This window comes from Chelonoidis abingdonii, chromosome 4, assembly GCF_003597395.2.
Source record: "Chelonoidis abingdonii isolate Lonesome George chromosome 4, CheloAbing_2.0, whole genome shotgun sequence".
Lineage (NCBI taxonomy): Eukaryota > Metazoa > Chordata > Testudines > Testudinidae > Chelonoidis > Chelonoidis abingdonii.
Window position 1 is genome coordinate 106,814,597 of NC_133772.1, and position 22,870 is coordinate 106,837,466.

Here is a 22,870-nt window from a genome sequence, read left to right on the forward strand (position 1 = left end):
CCAGCTAGGATGGAGGTGTCCACATTTGCCTGTTGTAATAGTTATCTAGGTTTATTTAAAGGGTTTGTTGTTTGTTTGTTTGTTTGTTTTTTTTTGCCTGGGGAAGGCAGGAGATGGTCCATGTGTACTTTATATCACCAACTCCAGCAAAATGATATTTTAAAGTAAACCTAGATACGCATCGCTCTTAAAACACTGACTTGTTGAGAGAAACTGACTCACTTAGTAGAAACCATTTCATTGGACCTCCTGGGTATTAAAAAGTTTTAAATATTCCGTCCAGTTCATTAAAAATCTTAAAGATAAAAGTATAAGTTTTTTACCATGTCTTCTTGTCCATTGTTACTTGCACCACCATGTGACGGTAGATATTAAGAATGCGTTTACACATATCAGTGTGCTCATCCAAAAGAGTTTTAATTTCATTTGCAGGCTCAAGAAGAAATATATTTGAAGAGTTTATTATAAAAACCTATAAACAAAAGAAGTGGCAATTAAAATTATTAGCCTGAAAAGCTAGCCAGTTTTAGCTCTAATTAAAACAACTCAACAGATAACCGTAGAAAATAAAAGTAGTGATGTAAATTTTCATAGGTACATCACTTGTTTAGCCTGCTTTAATGAGTGACAAATTCAGAATAAAATTGGTTTAAGTTTCAGTTTAACAGAAGAGAAAAGTTTTCACATTTTCTGTACAAATTTCTTCAGATATATGGTGAATTACTCAAGGCTGTTTTAAAACTGGAGAACATCCAACAGCATAAACCCACTGCTGTCCTCTGTAACACTGCAACCACAAAGTAACACTTGATAAAACCATGATAGCGTATCTATATACACACACACACAGTGTGCCTGACAATGATGGTGGAATTTCTATGTTTTGGGACTTGAAGTTTTTATCCCACAGCATATAGCACTGCTTGCTAATATTTGGGATATTTACCAAAGAGGCTGCCCTACACTTAGCAGTATTCTGAGAGTTTTGTATAGCTAGCCCAAGATTCCAACACTCCAGTCCATACTGCCACAATGAACTCTAAAGTATCAGAGTTAGCCATGTACAGTTACCTTCAATTCTGCAAACAAGTCTCGCTCAGCATTAAAAAAACAAAAAAACAAAAAAAAAAAACAGAACAAAAAACAGCAATGGGAACAATTTAGAAGAACTAAGAAAGGTGATCGCAATCTTTGAAGCATTATTTATGGGACAATGCTCCAAGATGAGCAGCCTGACATCAATGTCTGCTGTGCTTAGATCCTGGTCACCATACCTGCCCAAGATGAGTGCCAATTTTGAGACTTAGTCCAGTGTCTTGATAGGACTGCACTGAGAATCTAAAATGAGTGGCTGAAAATCTTTCAGATAAAGACACACCTTTCGTTCTTTCTGTATGCAAACATACAGAAAGTCTAGCCTAACATGACAACTAGACTCTCAGTATGAGAATAGCTTTATGCATTGTGGATACTGGCCACAAATAAAGATTAAAGCCCACTGGAACACATAAATGTGCAAATTTCTTGGAAAGGTTATTGCATTCAGGGTAAGCAATGAAATATATACAATCCTAGAGAGGCCTACTACTAATAAGCATTCCTCTAAAGTAAAAAGCATTTGTAAATAAGGCTTCTCAGCTGCAATGGATCTACTGATGGAACTCAACTCATTCTCCATCTACTAGACAAAGCACCAAGCAATTCAACCAGAAAAGGCACTAAATCTACTGCGCTGTAAGCCTTTGATGATCACAAATGTGATGTCCTGGATATTTACTTTAGCTGGCCTACCAAAGTGCATTATATATGGTGTTTCAGGAACTCCGGCTTGTACCAGTTGGGATACTAATTTTACCATGCACACCAAATGTTAATAGAGTGCAACCACCGGGATTCTTCTGATCCTGCCTATTCTTTGCTTCCTAGTTAATGAAATTATATCTGGATTATCCCAAAAGCAAGACACTGCTTTAAATACTGCCTCCAAAAGAATGGAATATGCCTCATGAGGCTGAAGGGGAGATGAGACGCCTTTTGAAATGTCACAATGCCATTTTGGGATGCTGTGGTTTATACAACACTATATGACAACATGGGAAGGTTTTCCAGACAGACAGAATAATTTGGAGACAAAGTTAATACATCTCAGCAGCCTCCAATTCCTGATATACAGGAGACTATGTCAGGAAAGCTAACTTAATGCAAAGTGTTCTCTGCCAACACAACAGCAAATGGGAGAGAAGAGAAAATAATCAAGTCTCAACAGTCATAGGCTACCAACTGAACTGTGCACTATCTGACTTCGAATACCTACCTCTAGCATACGGATAATGCTCAAACTGATTAAGTATGGGAGTATCTTTTATTTATTTATTTATTACAGCCACTATAATTTTTGACTAATTTATCTGTTTCAAATTTGAAGAGACAAAATACTTCAGGTATCAACGTTTTTATTTCTCATTCTTTAGGAAACCATGAAACATGTGGTATATTGTAAAATACAGTTTTTAATAAACAATCACCCCCCCAACTTGGGATCTGAAAATAATATAGTTTGTTAAGATTGACTGTACATTTGAATAGTTTCTGAGTTACTGCGCTGAGGAAGACATTAGGTTTAGGGCCTGATCAAGTGCTCATTTAAGTCAACGGGAGTTTTTCCATTGGATTTCAACAGGCATTGAACCAGGTCATTGGGGACAGCATTAGTAAGAAAGAGTAGAGTAGGATAACAGGTAGGACAAGGACAACGTGGACATTAAAGGAACCACTACCAGAATGAAAGATTCCAGAGTGAGGTTGGTGGAAGGTGACACTACATTAATACTCCAGACTAAGTTCTCACTCTTCCTTTTTCATGGTGGGAGTAGAGGCCTCAAATATATTTACATCAGAAGTTGAGCTTGGTTTTCTGATTCTTCTGATTTGCATCTCTTGGCCTATACACACATGAAGTCATTGGTTATATAGCTGCAGTTTCTCTCTCTTGTCTGCTTTGGGTATCTGCAGCTCAATATTTAGTCCTTTGCCAGCTTTTTCCTCTTCAAGTTTTTAGAAGGAGGTCTGGTCATTTTCCTTTTCTATTCCACTGAAATGGAAGCAGCTGCAATGGAAGGGGACTCTCTGCACCTTCTAGACTCAGCATGGGAGCTGTGCCTTCTTGGTCTGTTGAAGAAGCAGAGCAGAGATTAGATATGTTTGGCAACAGGCATTTATTCCTGTTGCAGGACTGAAATGCTGCTGTGTGCTGGACTTGAAAGAATTTAGGGTTCCCACGATTAAGGTCTGCCTCGGGAAGTCACTGGTAAAATAATACGCATTCTTTAGAATAGGTGCCATTAGTTTCAGAAATATCTATTCTTGATTAGTGCTTTTAGAAGCAATAGTAAGGAACTGAACAAAGAATAATCATATACATACTTTTCCAAAATTCCAAATGCTTTTTATGTTTGTGCCCTTGAATGCTGTCTTTATTATAAGGAGAAAGAACAGATGTGAATATGTGTACTAAATATTTGTCCTTCTCCCGCAGGCCAATGAGGAATTTTGGGCTTCATGTACCAATTACTTTATTACTGCTTGGAACTTTGGTTCCCAATAAAACATAATGCCTTAACTCAATCTGGTGTTCTATTTGGCTTTCATAAGTTTAAATAAGAGACAGTTAAATGGGTATGATCGCTATTTCTCTCCTTATGAAATCAGCTATATTGACAACTAGAAGCTTACAGAAAAAAAAGCAGTTTGGTTGCAAAGGCAGCAGGAATGGGAGTTTGGCTATGCCACATTAATGTGGGGGGGGGGGGGGGTTGGACAGAGAACAAAGCAGTACCAGAGATATTCTAGGCTCCATTTGCAGCTTTGTTCATCTCTGGGAAATGGTAAGCATACTTTTTTACTAGCAGCTATCATTGTCCTTATAAGATCAGCATCTTGCAATGCTGACACAGTAAACCTCTTCTATTTTCAAGCACACCAGAAATAAGATTCAGTAAATGTAGAGAGCACAATACCTTGCATGAACGTCTGCCTGTCTTGATTGCTCTGGTTTGTCTCCTCTGCCAGCTGTACTTCATGTGGTAAGACACACTGTTTGGGACTCAAAGCGTATTCACCTTACTCATTTGTTGCGGTGGCTCTGATAAACTGAGGAGGCTTGATCAGTGGCCTGGCCTGGCCCGGTCCAAGAATAATGTATATCACATCAAAAAAAGGGCAAGTTATTTGTGCTGAACCAATGCTACTGTTGTCGTCTCCGGACTTACTTTACCAGAGGCTTTAATGTTCTCCCAACAATGCTTGGCATTTCATCCAATCCATAGTTTAGCTAATCTCTGACACCCTGTTGTAAATTTCTTTATTGTTGTCAAAGAACGCAATATGGATGGAGTTTTCGCTACAGATCCTGATTGTAGAATCACAGAAATGTAGTGCTGGAAGGCACGTTGAGAGGGCACATAGTCAATCCTGCTGCACTGAAGCAGGACCAAGTAAACCTAGACCATTCCCGAGAGGTGTCTGTCCAATCCGTTCTTAAAAACCTCCAATGATGGATTCCATACAGTTCCCCTTGGAAGCCTATTCCAGAGCTTAATTGCCCTTATAGTTGGAAAGTGTTTCCTAATATCTAATATAAACCTCCCTTGCTTCAGATTAAACCCACTACTTCTTGTCCTACCTTTGGCAGACATAGAGAACAACTGATCACTGTCCCCTTTACAACAGCCCTTAACATCTCTGAAGATTTATCCAGTCCCCCTTCAATCTTCTTTTCTCAAGACTAAACATGCCACTATTTTTTTTTTTCAACTTTTCCTCATAGGTCAGATTTTCTAAACTTTTTATTGTTTTTGTTACTATCCTCTGGACTCTCTCCAGTTAATCATCATCATCTTTCCTAAAGTGTGGCACCCAGAACTGGACACAGTATTCCAGCTGAGTCCTCACAAAGGCTGAGTAGAAAGGGGAAATTACCTCCTGTGTCTGGCATATGACATTCCTGTTAATACACCCCAGAATGATGATAGCCCTTTTTTGCAACTCCATCACATTGTTGATTCATTCAATTTGTGATCCACTATGACCCTCAATCCTTTTCAGTACCACTACCACCTAGCTAGTTCTTCCCCATTTTGTGTCTTTATTAATTACTTGCATTACTGCAGCACCTACATGCTTCAGTCATGGGCCATGACCCTCCCTCAGCATTGCAAGAGGGAAGGTGGTGATCACAGGAACCCTTCAGTGGCCACTGATACAGTATAAGGTAAGGGTGCTCTATCTTACATCAGGCCTCACACATTCATTGCCCCAACACATTATCATCACAATATCTTTCTCAAAGATGTCATTTAAGGTATCATATGTAAACTGGCAACACACTGAAAATCAATGTGTGATGTATGCATGGATTGTATACAAAGAGTTGTAGATGTGTGCTGGAAATATGATTTTAAAATGTATTTGGGAGGCACAGCATGAACCCAGACAAAAATGTGCATTTACTTATGTGACCTGTTTGGTTACAGGCAAAAGTACAACAGAAATACAGTTATACATAAAGTAAACAGACATCAAGCTAAACGAGAGGAGAAGAAAACCATTTAACCACCACACTAGGGGGACTGAATCTGCACCCCAAGAAACCCTTTCTGAGAAAGTCAATGGACTTTGAAGTATTATAAAGGGGAGCAAAGAGACAGTTTAGTTACCATTCACCTAAGGGCTGATAGGCACAATGGGTGCTGTATCCTATTAAAGCCGATCCTCTTGGCCTGAAAGGCAAGAGTTGGTGAAAACTTCACTGTAAGTGAGAAACTTGCTTACACAAAAAGATTGTAACGTGCTGAAATTAAGTTTTAGTCACTAGAAAGTGTTTTGTTTGCTTTGTAACCACACTTGTCTTCTATTCATATTCAGTATCACTTCAATCTGTTTTTTTAAAAAAAACTCAGTTTTGTAATAAAACAAGAATCTCTCTGTGCGGTGCATTAAACTGGAAGGTGAGTCCCCAGTGAGCAATACAGGCTGGCGCGTACATTTTCACTTTGGAGGCAGTGAACTTAATTTCTGTGAATGTCCAGTGAGGAGGGACTGGACACTCCAGAAAAACATCTCTGGGTAACTCAGGAGTTGGGATTCATGGATTGTTATCTGCAAGGCAAGATTTGGACTAACAGAGTCCTGAAGAGTTTGGTGGCAAGGCAGACAAGCTAATGTCTCAGGTTGCTCATAGATGGTTTGGGCAAAAAGAAAAAAAAAAAAAAAATACAACCTTTCACTTGCTGAGGCTGAGATGAGTTACACAGGGGCTCATAATTCTGGGTACCCCAAGCAGGAGGTCACACATCTGTCTATACATTCTATATTACAGGAACAGTTTTCCTTAAAAATCTTCTTGAGTGTCTTTATTAACTATTTGTACTACCCTAGTACTTAGAAGCTCGAGATATAGACCAGGACCCCCATCGCACTAGGCGTTGTATAAACACAACAGTGATCCATGTTAAAGGTTAATCGAGTGAGGAAGGAGCAAATGCACATCTCTGCTGCTGATACTGTTTGGTTGGATTCTGCCAAAGAAGAAACGTATAGGGTGAAACAGTAAAAGATATCTTCATGCCAGAAAAACCTAGCCTGCTATGCACTAAGGCCATGTCTACACTACAGCTGTTACAGTGGTACAGCTATGGCACTGCAGCTGTGCCACAGTAGCATCATAGTGTAGATACTTCCTACAGCTATGGAAGGGGTGCTTCTGTCAATGCAGTTAATTTACCTTTCCAAAAGGTGGTAGCTAGGTTGAAAGAAGAATGCTACCATTGACCTTGCCATGTTTATACTGAAGGGGTAAGGATCAACCTAACTATGGGACTCAAGGTGCAAAAATGCCCTCAGTGATATCCATTTAATTTTTAAGTGAAGACCAGACCTGAGTATCTGTGTGGACCCTGCTGCCGCACTCTATTCCTATTTTAAAGAGGGGTAGCTCTTGGGAACTGTTAGTGAATGGCAGCAAGGTCTAACCAGAGAATTTGCATAGACAAGCCTTATGAGGTTTGCAGTCTCCTCCCTGCAAAGCTTCCCGGTAACAACTAAGATCAGCAGCCTGTATGTCTGCTGGGGAGAAAGATCAGTTCTCCCCATTCCCTAGTACATCACATAGCTGAGTCTAATGAGTCTCTGCTTAATATCATATCGCCTACAACTTTAAAAACGTATGCTACAGTTGCCTGATGAGTGCACGAAAGCTCAAGGATTTTTTCTTTCAATTTAAAAAAGGTTGGGGTTTTTGACTCAGTAACTAAAAAATGCCTGTAAGCATGCTCAGTGGACATCCAATACTGCTAAGACTTGTGCTCATAAATGACTTTACGCATCTGAATAATCCTATGGTGAGACTCAAATGTACACTGAACATGCTAAAAGGTTAAAAAAAATTTAAAAACCCCCAAAACCACAGTGTCCTATAACACAAGAACAAAGCATTTTGCTCAAAATGTCCAAAATAATTGACCTCTGTGCTGAGACCAGTTATAGAAAATTTCAATTCCAAAAGCAGAATTTTCAGGAAGTTAAAAACAAATGAAAATATAAAGGCTATATACACAAATCTAGCTAATCTTTACTACACCATTTGCAACTTACAACAATAGTACTGAATAAGTTATTTCTATTTAAAATGCAGCCATGCAAAGTTCCAAAAATCCTTGGATTTATTTACATTTTTAAACGTAAATAAACTGCTAATATAATATGATTAAAATAAGAACAAAGATCTAATAAGTGTTTATCTCCAGCTATAACATTAAGCCACCACATGTGTTCTAATATTGATAAAATTTCATAAAGTAAACAAGACAGCACTCATCAATTCATGCAAACAATCTTCTAGTGTGGATTAGTTTGGATAATTTTTTCTGTAACACCCTGTAGAATGGAGTACCCTTTCTGATGTAGAAGTGAACGTATGGAATAAAGATTTTTTTCCTTGTGTGAGCCAACAGTAGTAAATGCAGTCCTGTATACTATGTGTTAGTTATGTCAAAAATGAAGAAAGAATGCAGGAAGTCAATAAGAACACATTAAACTATCATTATAGCTTTATTATCCATCTGCTTAATTAAATCTACAATCATTTAGCAACACTGAGATGCTATGGAACAGCAGGAGTTTCATTCTGTAATCATGTTCTGTTTTATCCATTAAAATTTTATTTACACAATATTAAAGAAAACACATTGAACAGGAAAGAATAAAATAGAGGGGGAAAAAAGAGTGCATTCTGTACCTGTAACACTGATTGTACTCCAGCTCGTATATTTTGCTCAGCGATATCTATTTCCGATATTTTATGGGAAGCATCTTGGTGGCAGCCATTTCTTGTCCAACTTGAATTTTGAACATGACCAGAGTTTGCCATTTTTTCCTGAAACATAAAATATTTTGTTTCTTAAACTCCCAGAGAAAAACCAAACAAATGGGAATTAGGTTTTTGCCCCTTCTTTCTCCAAGTGCTTTTTTTTTTTTTTTTTTTTTTTTTTTTTTAAAGTAAAGAGAAAATATGAGCTGAAAATGACTTCTGGGAGGCAGGCTGCCTCCCAGAGACTGGAAAATGGAAGAAGGTGGTGCATGTCCAGGCACCTTAAAAAAAGGATAAGTCACAGAACAAATATTCAAAATAATAGTGGAAAATTACCATATATACTCGATCATAAGCCAGTTCATTTATAAGCTGACCCTCCCTCCCCCCAAGATGGATAAGTAAATATGGAAAATTTTTATTACCCGTTCATAAACCGACCCTATACTTCAGGGGTCAGCAAACTTTGGCTCCCAGGCCATCAGGATAAGTTGCTGGCGGAACAAGATGGTTTGTTTACCTCGAGTGTCCGCAGGCACAGAGGTAAACCTAAGTAAACAAAGTGCCCCGGTATGCCAGCTGCTTACCCTGATGGACTGGGACAGCAATTGGTGGAGAAATTTGGGGGCAGGCGGTAGGGAGAAGCTCAGAGTCAGAGGAGTAACCCCAGTGACCACCCCCCACATAACCCCACCCCCTAGCCCAGTATCCCCACACTCTCCCCATCCCCGCCCTTCCCACCTTATCTGGGGCAGGCCAGACCGCGCAGCGCAGTCGCAGCGTGCCTGCCCCGGAGATGCCGCTGCTTTGGTGTCTGGGGGACAGCAGCGTGGCCAGAAGCGGAAAGACACTGGCCCCGCGTCTTCCCTTCTGGCTCTGCTGCCTCTTCTTGCTCCCTCCGTTGGGGAGAGGGGCTGTGTCCCACCTCTCCCTCTCTATACCCATTCATAAGCCAACCCACTTCTCTGGTGTTTCCCTTTTTTACTAAAAAAAAAAAAATTTGGCTAATGAAGAAGTATATAAGACAACTGCTACTTTGTCTCATTCTGCTTGGAATTATTTTTCATTTAGTGTAAGGACCTCCCTAAGTTAGTTTATAGTTAGCAATGAACCATAAGGTAATATGTATGGATACAATTTTGTCACAGTAAAATTAGGCAAAATTTACAGAGCAGTAATGGTAAAAATGTACAAAATCAGGGTATGCCCAAGGCAGAGCCAAAGAAGTCACTGAATCCATGACCAAATCACATCCCTACTAATGAGCCATAGTACAGAGTACACTATGCTACTAAAGCAGTCGTAGTCCTCAGTGTCCTTCTCCTTCTTGCACTGAAGTCACTGCGGAATTTTGCAGTTGACTTAAAATGTGTGAAGTCAGGCCTCAAGGGCATTTGGCTTTCACCCTGTGCATACTTTATTTATTAAAAACCAATGAAAATGCTTATGCTTATAGCTATTTTGAAGGGAATTGAAAAAAATAATGACAGCATTTAAAGATGGTAACAGTCTGACTATTAGAGAAACTTACAAGTTTGTTTTTGGTCCCCAAACTGAGGAGTTCTCTTAGGAAGCTCTTGGTAGTAGAATACACAGTGTCAAGTTCTAAATATATACATAAATCACTAACATTAAATTCCACTATTATAATTTAGATTAGGAATAGGTTTTCAAAAGGCATATGAGCAGTTAGGTGCCTGGCTTCCTATTGAAAGTTAAATGGGACAGTCTGTGCCTCTGAAAATCTCCCCCGTAAATTTAATTTAAAATAGGATTTTTCTGTATTTGGTTTGTTTTATTTAATGCTGGCCCCTAGAAGTCAGTTACTGCGGAGTTAAAAAAATTTTCCTGGTCATTTGCATAAACAATCTGAACAGAGAACTGATATGAAGGTGAGGTGGAGGCATGAATTGAAGGATTTGGGAATATAGCTTTTATGGGGGGCGGGGAGGGAGGCTCCTTTACTGTGCTGCTACTCTATTTACTCATACCTAAGGGAACAGATTTGCGCCCTTCACAGTTTTCATCTCAATATTTCCTTTCACTCCTGCACCAACCAGACTGCTATGTGGAAACGAAATACATATGCTAAATAGTTCAGGAAATGAGACATCTATTTAACAACGGTCTTTTTAAATTTGAAGAAGTTTTTTTTTTTTACCTCATCTCTCTCGTTTCCCTTCTCCGCTGAATTATGTTCTGCAACATTTTCATCACAATCTACATTTACAGATGTCAATATTTCTTCAGGTTCTTGCATAAATAAAGGCTTATCTTCCTGTTGGATCCATTCTTGGTAAACCTTCACCACTTTCCTCATAGCAGCTGCTTCGCAAATTGGCAACAAAAATGCCTAGTTGTGGGGGGGGAGTTATAACATTTGGAGACACGTTAGAATCGAACTACTTTATCTCATGATACTGCCAGTAGTAAAAAGTTTCAGGAACATGCATTTCAATTTATGGATATGATACAAAGATAGAAAGTTGACGTGATTAAATTTTATTTAAAAAGTTTTCAGGACTCACTATACTGTATATTCTGTCTCTTTGGGGGAAAGGAAAAGCGAGAAACATCCAACTCACTTCTTTCAACTCTAGAAAAGCTCCCACCTCAGGCATCATGCTCTACAGATGGAGAAACTGCTGCAGCCATTCTGCAGGAATTTAAACTAATGCTGATTTACATCAGTATTAATTTGTTAACTTTCCCTATCTGCAATCTGGAACACCCTGAAAGTCAGGAGGAGGTCAAAGGGGGAAGGACAGAAAGTTTTTGAGAAAAAAAGTGACACCTGGCAAAAAAGCTGTGCTGCTAGGGAGCTGGATGTAGTTAGCAGGGAAAGGAGCAGCAGCCAGTGGGACTCCATGCGGACCTGTTCTTGCATAGATCTTAGGGGCACTGCTGATACTGAACACCAAACTCTCATTAAAAGAAAGAAAAGAAAACTCGGTGGAAGCTTCTGCTGCATCCAGTCCCATACATGGGGGGAGAAAGAGTAAGGGGCAATAGGGTTCTTAATTATATTAGCCATTTGAATTTGTACTGATAACAAAGAGCCATGTTTTACTGCTGCTATGAATGAGTGGCGCAAATCAGATGACACAGAAAAAGCATTTTTAACTACAGTTATGAAAAAATGCATGTCAGGAAGTCAATTTGCTTGCAAAATGCTGCCCTCTTCAGGAAGTATTATGTAACTGTGGGGCTAATATAAAAGTGCTCTCAGATCAGCCGTCTCTAATGCAAGTCTTGGGGTTCTGCTAAACTTAACTATGTTCAAAGACAGTCTACGTTAATGCAATATACTTACTGGGAATTTAACTCTTTTAAATTCACAACTTTACCAGCTTGTGGACTTTTACTATACTAGTTGTATTAAAAAGAATAAAATAAACTGAACCAGTTTGCAATTCCCAGGAGCCATTGGATATACCAATATCTCAAAGAAATGCATGATTCTTGATATGAACAACTCATTCTCAACTTCAGACTGAACACTTTAAAGGAGTATCAGAATGGCACCCAGCTATTCTGTGACTTCCAAAGTCAGCTAAAAGTAGGATAGGCAACTGCTATCTTTTAGAGTTTCTTATGCTTTTGCTTTGTAACACAGAACGCCCTACAGCTTTCAAAGTGCAGGAAATATGATGTGGCTGAGGAAATGTTGCCACATCTGTTGGGCCACTGTTATAAATGGATTCACAGACTCCAAAGCCAGAAGGGATCACTATGATAATCTTGTCTGACCTGTGTGCACAGGCTATAAATTTTTTTTTTTTTTCCTAGAAACTGGATTAAGACAGGTCTTATAGAAAGGTATCTAATCTAATTCTAAAGAAGCCATGGGATGGTGATTCCATAATCTCTCCTGGGGTAAGCTCCTCTGATATTTAATTACCCTCAGAGCAAGGAAATGGAGTCTTATTTCAAAGTTGAGTTAGTGTACCTTCAGCTTCCAGCCACTGGATCTCGTTATGCCTCTGAAAGCAAGACTGAGAAGCCCCTCGCTATCAGATATTTTCCATGTGTAAATATTCACACAAATTGATCAAGTCACCTCTCAACCTTCTCTGATAAGCTAAACAGGTGGAGCTCCTTCAGCTTCACTTCACATTATTGTTTTCCAGCCCTTGAAACATTTTGGTGACCTTTTTTCAAACTCTAACATTCTCAGATCATTCTTCAACTGTGGACACCATATCTGGGCACAGCATTCCTGCAGATGTTTTACCAGTGCTGTGTACAGAGGCAAGGTCAGTTCTCTACACCCATTTAATAGTCACCTTGTGTATGTCCAAGGATCACATTAGTCCTTTCTGCCACAGCAGTGCACTGTATGCTCACTGAGGTGGTCATCTACAACAATCCCAAAATCCTTTTCTGATTTACTGATTCCTAAGACAGTGTCCCCATTCCACAGGTATTGCCTGTATTCTTTGTTCCCAGATGCAATAACCTTGCATTCAGCTGTATCAAAACACATTTTGTAGGATTGTGACCATTTAACTAGGAGATTCAGATCACTCTGTAGTACCAACCTGTTCTCACTATTTACTATCTCACCACACAGCATGTTATCTGCAAACTGTACAAAGATTTTATATCATCATCTAGATAGTGGATAAAAATATTGAGTAATATTAGACCCAAAAAAAATCAATCCCTAGGGGACCTTGCTAGTAACAGGGAGACAGCAGTAACTAGGGCCATTCTGAGATCTGTCAGGGAACCAGTTTTTAAACCATCCAGCATGTGCCCTGTTTGACAAGATCTAATCTTCCATGAAACCATGCTGATTGACATAAGAGACTAAAAATATACTTTTGTTGACTGAGTTCTGAATTAACCATTCCATTATTTTACTTGGGACTGACATCAGGCTAACCAGTCTATAGTTCTCTTGGTCACCTCTTTTACTCTTTTTAAAAATATTAATGTTCCATTCCTCAGTTTTCAAAGATTTGTTAAAAATTAACATCGTGGGTAAGGGAAAGCCTCAGCTAGAGCTCCTCAGATAGCCCCATTAAGACTGTTGGATACAAGTGATCCAAATGTTTAATTTTCGCCATGCTGACTTGCAACCTCCTTTGTTACACATAGTAGACTTTCTATTCCATCCATAACCTCAGAAGCGATTGATACATCCTCCTGTTTTGTATCAGATACAGAACAGAATTATCTACTGAATGTTTTTGCCTTTTCTGCATTACTATTTACAATTTTATCATCTGCATCCAGCAAGGGACCTATGCCTGACCTAGGGTTCTTTTTGCTCCTAATATGTCAGGGATGGCCAAACCATGCTCATGAGCCACATGCGGCTCTTTTACAGTTCAAGTGCGGCTCAAGGAGTCCCCAGCCCCCCATTCTCTGCCTATCAGACTGGGGGGAGGGGCGGGGGGGGGCGTATTTTGCCTCAGGGCTTCTGACCTCAGGTCGGGTGGTGGGGCTAGGGCTTCTTTCCAGCAGGGAGGGAGGTGTGCCTGCCAGAGCTCAGAGCTTCAGCCCTGCTCCTGCTGAAGTCCCTAGCCCCAGCAGGTGCACCTCCCCTCCTGCAGAGTTGAAGCCTCTAGCCCCAGGAGGTAGCCCCTCCACCGCCACTCGCAAGGCTGAAGCCCTGAGCCCTGGCAGATGCACCTGGCTCTTAAACTTCTGAAAATTACTGTACACAGCTCGAAGGGTCAGTAAGTGTGGCCACCCTGTAATATGTTTTGAAAATACAGTACTTCCTTCCCCTACTCTGTTGGCCATTGATATTTTCATCTGTCTCATCTGGAGAGTGAGCATGTAAAAGTGGATGGAGTAAACAGACAGACACAACCCTAAGGCTGATCTCCTCTTCACATTTCAGGTGGCATGAGAATGGGCTCAACAAGCCTAATAGCCTTTTAAAGCTCAACCCATCCATATCTTCCTAATTTTCTGTGGTCTGAGTGCATTCTAAGGCATAAAGCTCTTCAAAGTAGGGACACTTTTCAACACTTGTCCTAGGTGCTATGCAGACAACTGGAGCTTGAGCCCAAGGTGTCTAGGTACCACTATAACAAGAATAAATACTAAAAATACAGCCCTTGAGTGCAAGGAATTTGAACTGCAAATGCAATGAAAGAGATCACAGGCATTTAACCAAAAACTGCCCACTTTACATGGATGCATTTCCAGTAAAGTGTCTAAATGAACAGTGCGCCTATTTGAAAATGCACATTTCAAGATTTAGATGCTTTACTGAGAATAAAGAACAGGAGTACTTGTGGCACATTAGAGACTAAAATTTATTTGAGCATAAGCCCACTTCATCGGATACTGAGAATGTTCAGTATAGCATTTTCAAACAGAAACTTAATTTGAACCCAAACTTTTCATATTCAGCTACGGATATACTTCACAGTGAGGACCACATATTTACACTGCAATTTTGAAATGCAAATATTTAGGATGCTTCAGTAAAGTGTAAAATCTAGCAAACAGATTCTACTTCTTGCCATCCTCACTGTATAAATGAAAAACAGAGGAAGGGATTTTTCTAAAAAACATTCTCAAAGAAAAAGAAGAAGTTCCTACAGCTCAGCCCACATCTGGAACTGACTGCAGCAACTGAGAAAATGTTACGCTAAAGAAAAAGGAATTGAACAGGTTGCTTATTTTGACTCCCTCCTCAAATCTGCAATGCCTTCTTCACTAACTTTTTTGAGCATTGTTTGAAGTGTTTTTAATAAATACATCAATCACTTCTTATATAACGGTAAGTTATTTTCCTCCCAATTACACAAGGTTTAGATACTGTTTTAAAACTAAACTTCTCAAATTCTCTTTTTACTGCATTAAACTAAGATGATCAACACATGATTTGATCATCTTAAATGCTCTCATACTAGAGTAAGATACCAAAAAATAAATTAATCAATTCACCTAAAAATATAGTAGAACGATGCATTAGTACTAATTCACACTGACTAGTATTTAAGTTACATTTTAATATCAGAATAGTTTTCATTTATCTTCATGTGAAGTTCAAACATTTTCCAGAGTTTTCAATTTCCCTTCATGGCAATGAAAGAGCAAACTAGCAATATAACCAATATGTCAGTTTACCACAGTGAGTGACAACTTCATTTTAACAGCTAATACTCTTCCCTTGCTCTAGCTCCCACCAGTAAGTTTTCTTTAAGCAGAACAAATGAAGTAAGTTTCATACTGTATCTTACTGTGTTTTTAATGTTATATGTTGTCAATTTTGTACAATTTATAGGTTCTTACTCACAAGCAACTGGTAAAAAGGGCCTCTGAAATCTTTAATCTGTTTTTATTGTCTGACTAAGATATTCTTTGAAGTGAACTTCATGGAGTCCTACTAAGCATGTACAATTACAGCATCTTACCATTCTTCCACATTACTTCACGGATACTTTTACAGCACTGGTCAAAATATGCAACTGTGTAAAATAGTGCTCCTGTAGAGTTTCATTACACTTAAAATTCTTAGGATCTGTGCATTTACCCTCTTGTAGGAAAGACACACAGGAACAGAACTACTCCTTTGCCCACTTCCATTCATCTTTGTTTGATCCTTGCCATTTTTCCAGATTCACAATTAAACAGGGAACAGCTAGGTAATCCAGATGGAGGATTTTTGGCTCCCTATATAGTTACTACAGTTCACCCAGATGACTTTGCTAAAATTGTGTGCATTACATGAAGTCAAAGTTATGTCACTCAAGTGATGGAAAAACAAAACAAAACCAGGAACCAGAGGCAGATTATTCATATTAGTTGTTTTAAATTAGCTTTTGCTTTCCACACACAAGGGAGAGAGTGAGGTGGAAAATAGACGGCAAACTTTGCTGAACAAAAAACAACCTGTTTACCATTGGCCTAAATTAAAAAATAACAGTGTAAATAAAAACAACAAGGAGTCCGGTAGCACCTTGTTGTTTTTGTGGATATAGACTAACACGGCTACCCTCTGATACTTGACACCATGAGTGGAAATAAAAACACAATCAAAGTTTTTACACTTATGTACACTCTTACTTAACACAACCTATTTGAAATAAAATCTATAAATGTGATCAGGGTTTAAGTTAAATTAAAACAAAAAATTCTTCCATACTTGAGGGTTTCTTTACCTGTCGAAATATCTCTGTAAGAAAGTTTACATTACTTATTTTAGAAGAAAAGACTTTGCGGACTATTTCAATATCAGTTAGATGTTCTTCATCAATACTACAAAGGCTGGAGGAACTTGGTTCTCTTTCTGTTAGGGTGCTTGTATTCGAATGAGATTGTTCTGGCTCTGCATTTCTATCCGGTCTATCAGCACTGTCGTTTTTACTGTCTTCTCTAGAAGCCATGCTAGCAGCTGCTCTCTGAAACAAAAGAGCAAGAAAATATTTCTAGTAATATAATTTGAACACAATTCTTAAAACAGCACAGAGAATTCTGCTGACAATGTGCGAAATAAGTATCTCAAAGAACTACATTTCTGCTAGATTATGTAAAAAGTTAGTGGTTGTCTAAAGCCAGTTAAAGTACAGATCTCAAGCACAAGGGAAGTCCAGTTATTGTCCAGTCAGATCAATGACCTTTACTAAGAATTCTAATCTGTGTTTCCTTCACTCAGTTTGCTAACCTATAATTTGACATTTATTGGGCGTATTTAGAAGTATTATCACAAACAACCCAGTCTTACAAAACCTCAGCAAACAGAGCCACTGAAGTCAAATAGAATTTGGATTGCTGGACCGGGCTTTAAGGGAAACTGAGCATATCACCCTATGCAGAGAAATTACTGTAGATTTACTTCAACAATTCACTAAAAAATAATTTACTGATAAAAACATTTCTTTAGGTAAATAAAAACAGTACTTCACAGTATATTTCTATTATTTTGGTAGAAAAACCAAAGATTTCAATATTTGGTGATTCTTTCCAAATTGGATTCAGGTCTTGATATTTCATTTAAAAACAAATAGCCTTTCTTCAATTAGCTAAAACCAAAAGCTATGTCTACACAGCCGACGCAGTGCTTTAACATGGCTGCGTAATCATGGTGTCAGTGCTGGGAGAGAGCTCTCCCAGTGCTGTAATAAAACCACCTCCATGAGGGGAATAGCTACCAGAGCTGAGAGCCACTATCTACATTGCCACTGTACAGTGCTGAAACTTGCATCAATCACGGAGTGTTTTTTTCACACCCCTAAGCGAAGAACATTTCACCGCTGTAAGTGGTAGTGTAAACAAGGCCTAAGAGAAACATACAGTGGTAGAATTTCAGAGTTGACATCACAACAGAAGACTACTGAGAAGTCTTCCAAAATGGAGAAAATCTATTTGAAATGTGCATTTGGTAATACCTGAATATTCTTTGGCACAATTTCACCACCTTCCATCCCAGGAATATGAGGTCCTGTATGAGGTTTTGGCTCAAGCCAGAAAGACACCAGCCATCGAATGACAATAACACGAGCCTTAAGAAAAGGTTCCTTTGTGCAATATATCGCTTCATTGGTTTCAGCATCTTTCTTTACCATTACATAGTGTGGCTTTGGTCTCATTTGTGGTATCTCTGATGAAAAGCAAGCATTTTAAAATTAGTGTCAGAAGAAAGGCCTACCATCTCAATGCCCCATCCAACCCAATTGAAATCCCAGGATTTCTGGGTTTTTGAAACTCCCAGTGCAGCACAATCATTGATTCCACAAGGGGATAGGACAGAGTCTCACAATAGCAGTAAAAGGGTAGAGCATTACGCTTCAAAAGGCAGCCCCTGGAAATTGTATTATCGGCCTAAAAGGCTGCAAACATTTCCTATTGGATCAACTGGTCCATTTGCCTTTCCTTTATGGTCTCGTAAACAATTCTTAACAAGTAAAGCTTAATTTATACAGTGCCTTTCTATCCAGATGATTCCCTAAGCCATTTTAAAATTATGTACTCTATTGAGGAATTCTATAGCCTGCCACTGATATGGAATGAAACCCAGCAAAATTTTAAACAGCAAACAGCAACACTACACCATTGTTCAGAACAAAAAGTAAAGGAAACCACCTTCCAATTAAAACTACTTGAGCAATTTTAAGTGGCAGAATGCAATTACCTAAACTGGACTTTGGCCCAAACAAGCACAGCATTTTCATTTAGGGTGAGAAGAAACTGTCGTAGGTTTATTTAGAAATGAAAAATTGTTTATAATTGATCAAAAGGGTTATTGAACAACAATTCATAGATGAAGTAATTCACCCATTTTGCAAAGGGTTATTTCATACCACTTAAGTCCTGTGGTTGAACCTATGTTGATGTAGATCCACAGTTCCAGCACTCCTGGCATGGTGGGTTCAGAGACTCTATTCTAGTCCACAGGCTTTAACAGCAGTTTTGAGGAACATGCAACAGCCCTTGCTGACCTTTGTGGAGGCCAGCAAGCGGGAGGAAAGTATGTGGCATGAATATCACCTCCCCAACTTATAAGCTTTGTTTAAATTAGGATGTAAAGGTGTGTTAAATTGTGTAAGCTCTCTCAGTCTAACCAACACCTTTTAAAACTCTAGTTAACACAGGGCAAGTTATATTTTAACATATGCAAAAATTGTCAATTTAGAGCTTGGGAGATGACAAGCTCTTAACATGACCAGCCTAGCACATGATAACATAATTTGCATTGTCTTGACTAAACTTTAGATGGTATTATGGAATCCAACTGATCTGGCTCCGTGTCAACGGAGTGGATGTTACCCAATGAGCAACATTGCTAATTTCTTTTGGTTCCACAGAAATAACAGGTTTTTTCTCCTCTAAATGTAATTTATTCATGATTCAGGGTGCATTAAGTTTGATTTTTTTTTTTTAAACTTGGTTTTTAGTGCAGTGAGTGTATCCAAATGACTTGTATGGTTTAGATGGAACAGTAGGCTTCCTCCTGGGATAGAAGCGTGGCTCTACGATTGACTCACCTAGAAGCTGAAGAGTGAGTAACTTTTTAGAGAAGAAGAATTTAAGACAAACTTGAAAGGATCTTGTCTAATTTTTAGAAACTTCTGATTAATTCTTAAGTGGATGGAAATAGATAATGCTTTCCTTTCCCCTCACTGACCTTGATTCTTCTGCTCCTTTCCCTCCCATCCCACTCCTTTATATTTTGTTCTTTAAGTTATTCCCTTCTGTTGTCCCCAGATTTTAGGAACGTGGGGTGAAATCAAACTATAAATTAAAAAAAAGATTTTTTTTTAAGTATGTAGGAGTTACCGTAATTTATTTAAAGTGAATCAGAGCATTACAACATCCTAGCTCTTAAATAATTAAAAAAGAGAGGTCAAGTGGTGCTTCCATTAATACAGGTGAACTCAATAGAACTGAAAACATACATTATAGATAAAGGCCACATTTCCTAACAGATCCAAGTTCTCTGCAGGCAGCATCACTCAAAAAGCTGCATCTCTATATTGTAAGTTACAAAATGTTTAAACATCTGTAAAAAACATTAAACTCTTACCAAGTACAGGGTTATACAAACTGGTCTCCTTACAGATGTTTGGAAAAATATAAGGCAAGTAATATTTTTTAAAATATGAAAACAAGAATGAAAATCCCTTTTCTTGGTTTTCCTTGTTCTTCCATTCTAAACTCTTGACCTTAAAGAAAAAACAACAATTTTTTGAGGTTGAAACATAGGAAATATTGAAACAAATATTTCAAGTATATCAAATGTTTCAGAACTTTGCTGCAGTTTTGGTTTTTTTAAGTTTTCAAAAGTCAAATTTCAGTTTTAATTAAATTAAAGATCAAATGCATTTTCAACACTTGCTAAACGGAGCAAAGATAAAATAAGAGGAGAGATCCTATTGCTTAATTATACAAGAGATTATTAAAATGCATACAATCCAGTCCTAATGTAATTATTACAATGTTACATTTTCAAAATGGTGGGAGGGACTGGCTAGCTGAGAGATTAAGACGACTACGCAAAGCTTTTCCTCTAAACTCTAGATGCAGCAGAATACTTAACCATATACGTAATTTTAAGCACATGTACAATCCCACTGAAATCAGAGATTACACGTACTTTTAAGAGTGGCCCCTCCAGAAGTTTAAGTTGTAGTAAATCATCTTTCGGTTTCAAAGTTACCTTATAAAAACTATAAAAATATATTTGTGCTTACCTAAAAAATTCCTCTCTTTTTTGTGCAATAATGTCCAGAGATCTGTTACAATGGGTACTTCAACCTGCCTGCAGCTCGAGAGCAAAACCAAACCTGTCAATCACTGACAGCCAGGGTATGCTATGCTTTCTGAAGTTCCTTCCAGTTCAGGTAACTTCTACAGCCAGGATAATTCAAATATACTTTCTTAAATTACAGATTGAGTAAATATGCTTTGAGAAAAAACAAATCAATTTCTCCTACTTCAGAATATGGTAAATTCGACCTACTGACAACATGCCCAAATCCTTGACTATCAGTTTACATCTCTGTCCTAGGTAATCCACTTGTCTCCAGAATGGGCTAGATCTGTAGACCTTATTATTCAAAGGACGAAATTTTCAGGTAAGTACTGAAAAGTTTTCCTCTTGTTCTTCATGCTAAGATCCACAGACCCATTACAATGGGATTTTCAGAGCAGTGCCCTTTCAGGGATTATCCTTCAGATATGGACATTCAAAACAAGATACTCCTCTACCTTGATGTAACCCTGTCCTTGGGAGCCAAAAAATCTTACCACGTTATAGGTGAAACCACGTTATATCAAATTTGCTTTGATCCACCAGAGTGTGAAGCCCCGCCCCCTCGGAGTGCTGCTTTACCATGTCATATCCGAATTTGTGTTATATTGGGTCACATTATATTGAGGTAGAGGTGTACTTGTATACAATCTATCTCCTCCATCTAGTCGAGGGCAGTAAGACATCGAGAACTCTTCTGCAAAAGAAAGTTAGCAGCATTGGCTATGATTGGTTGACCAATCTGCAGAATTTGGTCAATTGAGGGCCATTTGTAGATCTCAGCACAGGACTACTCTGTTCTGAGGTTGTGAGTGCTCTTGAGAACTGGACTCTGATGCTTAATTGAAGTAGGAACTTTTCTTGAATTTACTCATGGAATGGATTCCATGACACAATTATGAACAGTTCCTGTCTGAATTAAAAGTATAATAATGGGACTTTGTTAGAGAAAGTTCCCAACTCGAAATAAAATAATAAATAAATAAATAAAGACACCATACACCTCATTGGGAAGCCTACTCTAATGGATAGCAAATATGACAACAGTTTCTTCAGAGGTTCAATCTGGGTAGTGCTGGAAGATGCAGAATGAGGTTCCAAGAACATACTGAATGACCTTGCAGAGTTGGAATACGGTGGATGCCCAAATGAAGCATTTAATATTGGATTGTACAAAACTTCCTTTTCATTAAAATGTTGAGAATATTATACCTGAGCTTAGCAGAATTTGATTTTTATAATTTCTACAAATAAAAATAAATATTCATGTTAAGCTTTTTTTTATTTTTATGGATTTTAAATTTTCCACAGTTGTGGAAAATTATGGGGATGACAGTCAATGAGGTGATTAGACAATGAGTTTTGAGATTGTTTCTGTGACACCACATCATTAGGGCCATCTTCACCTTGTTAACATTCTCCTCAAATAAGATCTTGTGCTCAATAGTATTCATCCTCCCCAGGCCTATGACTGACTTTCCTGGTACCATGTGTCTGTTTGACCTGAATCAAAAGATAGTTCAGGAATCAAATCACTTTATATATTCTTCAGTTTTCTCTCTACAGAACCCTGACCAAAAATGGTTTCCAGGAAGAGATAAGTGAATTTCAGTCTTTTCTAAAGCCAATAATATTGCTACTATGATCCCCGAGACAAACCCTGGAATCACATGTCAGTTCAAATGATAATGATCAAATCTGGGAAAAGAAAAAGGCTGCCACCTGTCTGCAAAACATAAGAATTGTCTGAGGATGATAAAATGGGAATTCTTGAAGAAAAATCTCCTTTAGGAACTTATTTAGATGATTCAGCTGTGCTCTGTTTGTTCTCAATTCCCAGAAGACAGAAACAGTATGGGGAGAAGGTTTTAATGCTCTGATCTGAAGAAATACTATAGATTATTTCATTCATGTAGTGGCCTGTCCATTGGTTGTTGAGACTGGGAGTGGGACAGAGCTGTTTCTAGAATTCTTGCACAGCTCCACAGGGTCTCCCCTCTGGACACTATTCAGTGACCCCATCCGATCAAAGCTATACGGATAGCTCTAGTGTTCCTTAACTGAGAAAGCCTGGCATTACATGGGGTCTTACTCCACATGGAGCTGGTTAGGAGCCTGCATATATCTCTGAATAGATATTAGCAACAGAGATCAGTTACTGATCCTCCACTCGTTCTAGCTACCTCTTACAAAGAGGTATTTTCTCCTGTTGTGCTTCAGAATGCTTCAATTTCCCATATCACCACTACTCGTTTCCGCAGTACCTGGCAGGAGTCAGGATTGTAAAC

At 38.5% G+C, this 22,870-nt stretch overlaps 1 protein-coding gene across 5 annotated transcripts in view; it reads right to left on the minus strand.

The window, feature by feature from the left end:
• Positions 1–22,870, minus strand: part of RALGAPA1 (Ral GTPase activating protein catalytic subunit alpha 1) — a 265,890-nt gene that overhangs the window by 196,662 nt on the left and 46,358 nt on the right. For all 5 annotated transcript variants that reach the window (XM_075065524.1, XM_075065523.1, XM_075065522.1 and 2 more), the window contains exons 8-13: positions 19,857–19,995; positions 17,722–17,933; positions 16,495–16,734; positions 10,527–10,718; positions 8,294–8,431; positions 324–472 (exon numbers count right to left, since the gene is read on the minus strand). In XM_075065524.1, the coding sequence (XP_074921625.1) occupies positions 324–472; positions 8,294–8,431; positions 10,527–10,718; positions 16,495–16,734; positions 17,722–17,933; positions 19,857–19,995 (1,070 nt within the window). The remainder of the gene's footprint in view (positions 1–323; positions 473–8,293; positions 8,432–10,526; positions 10,719–16,494; positions 16,735–17,721; positions 17,934–19,856; positions 19,996–22,870) is intronic.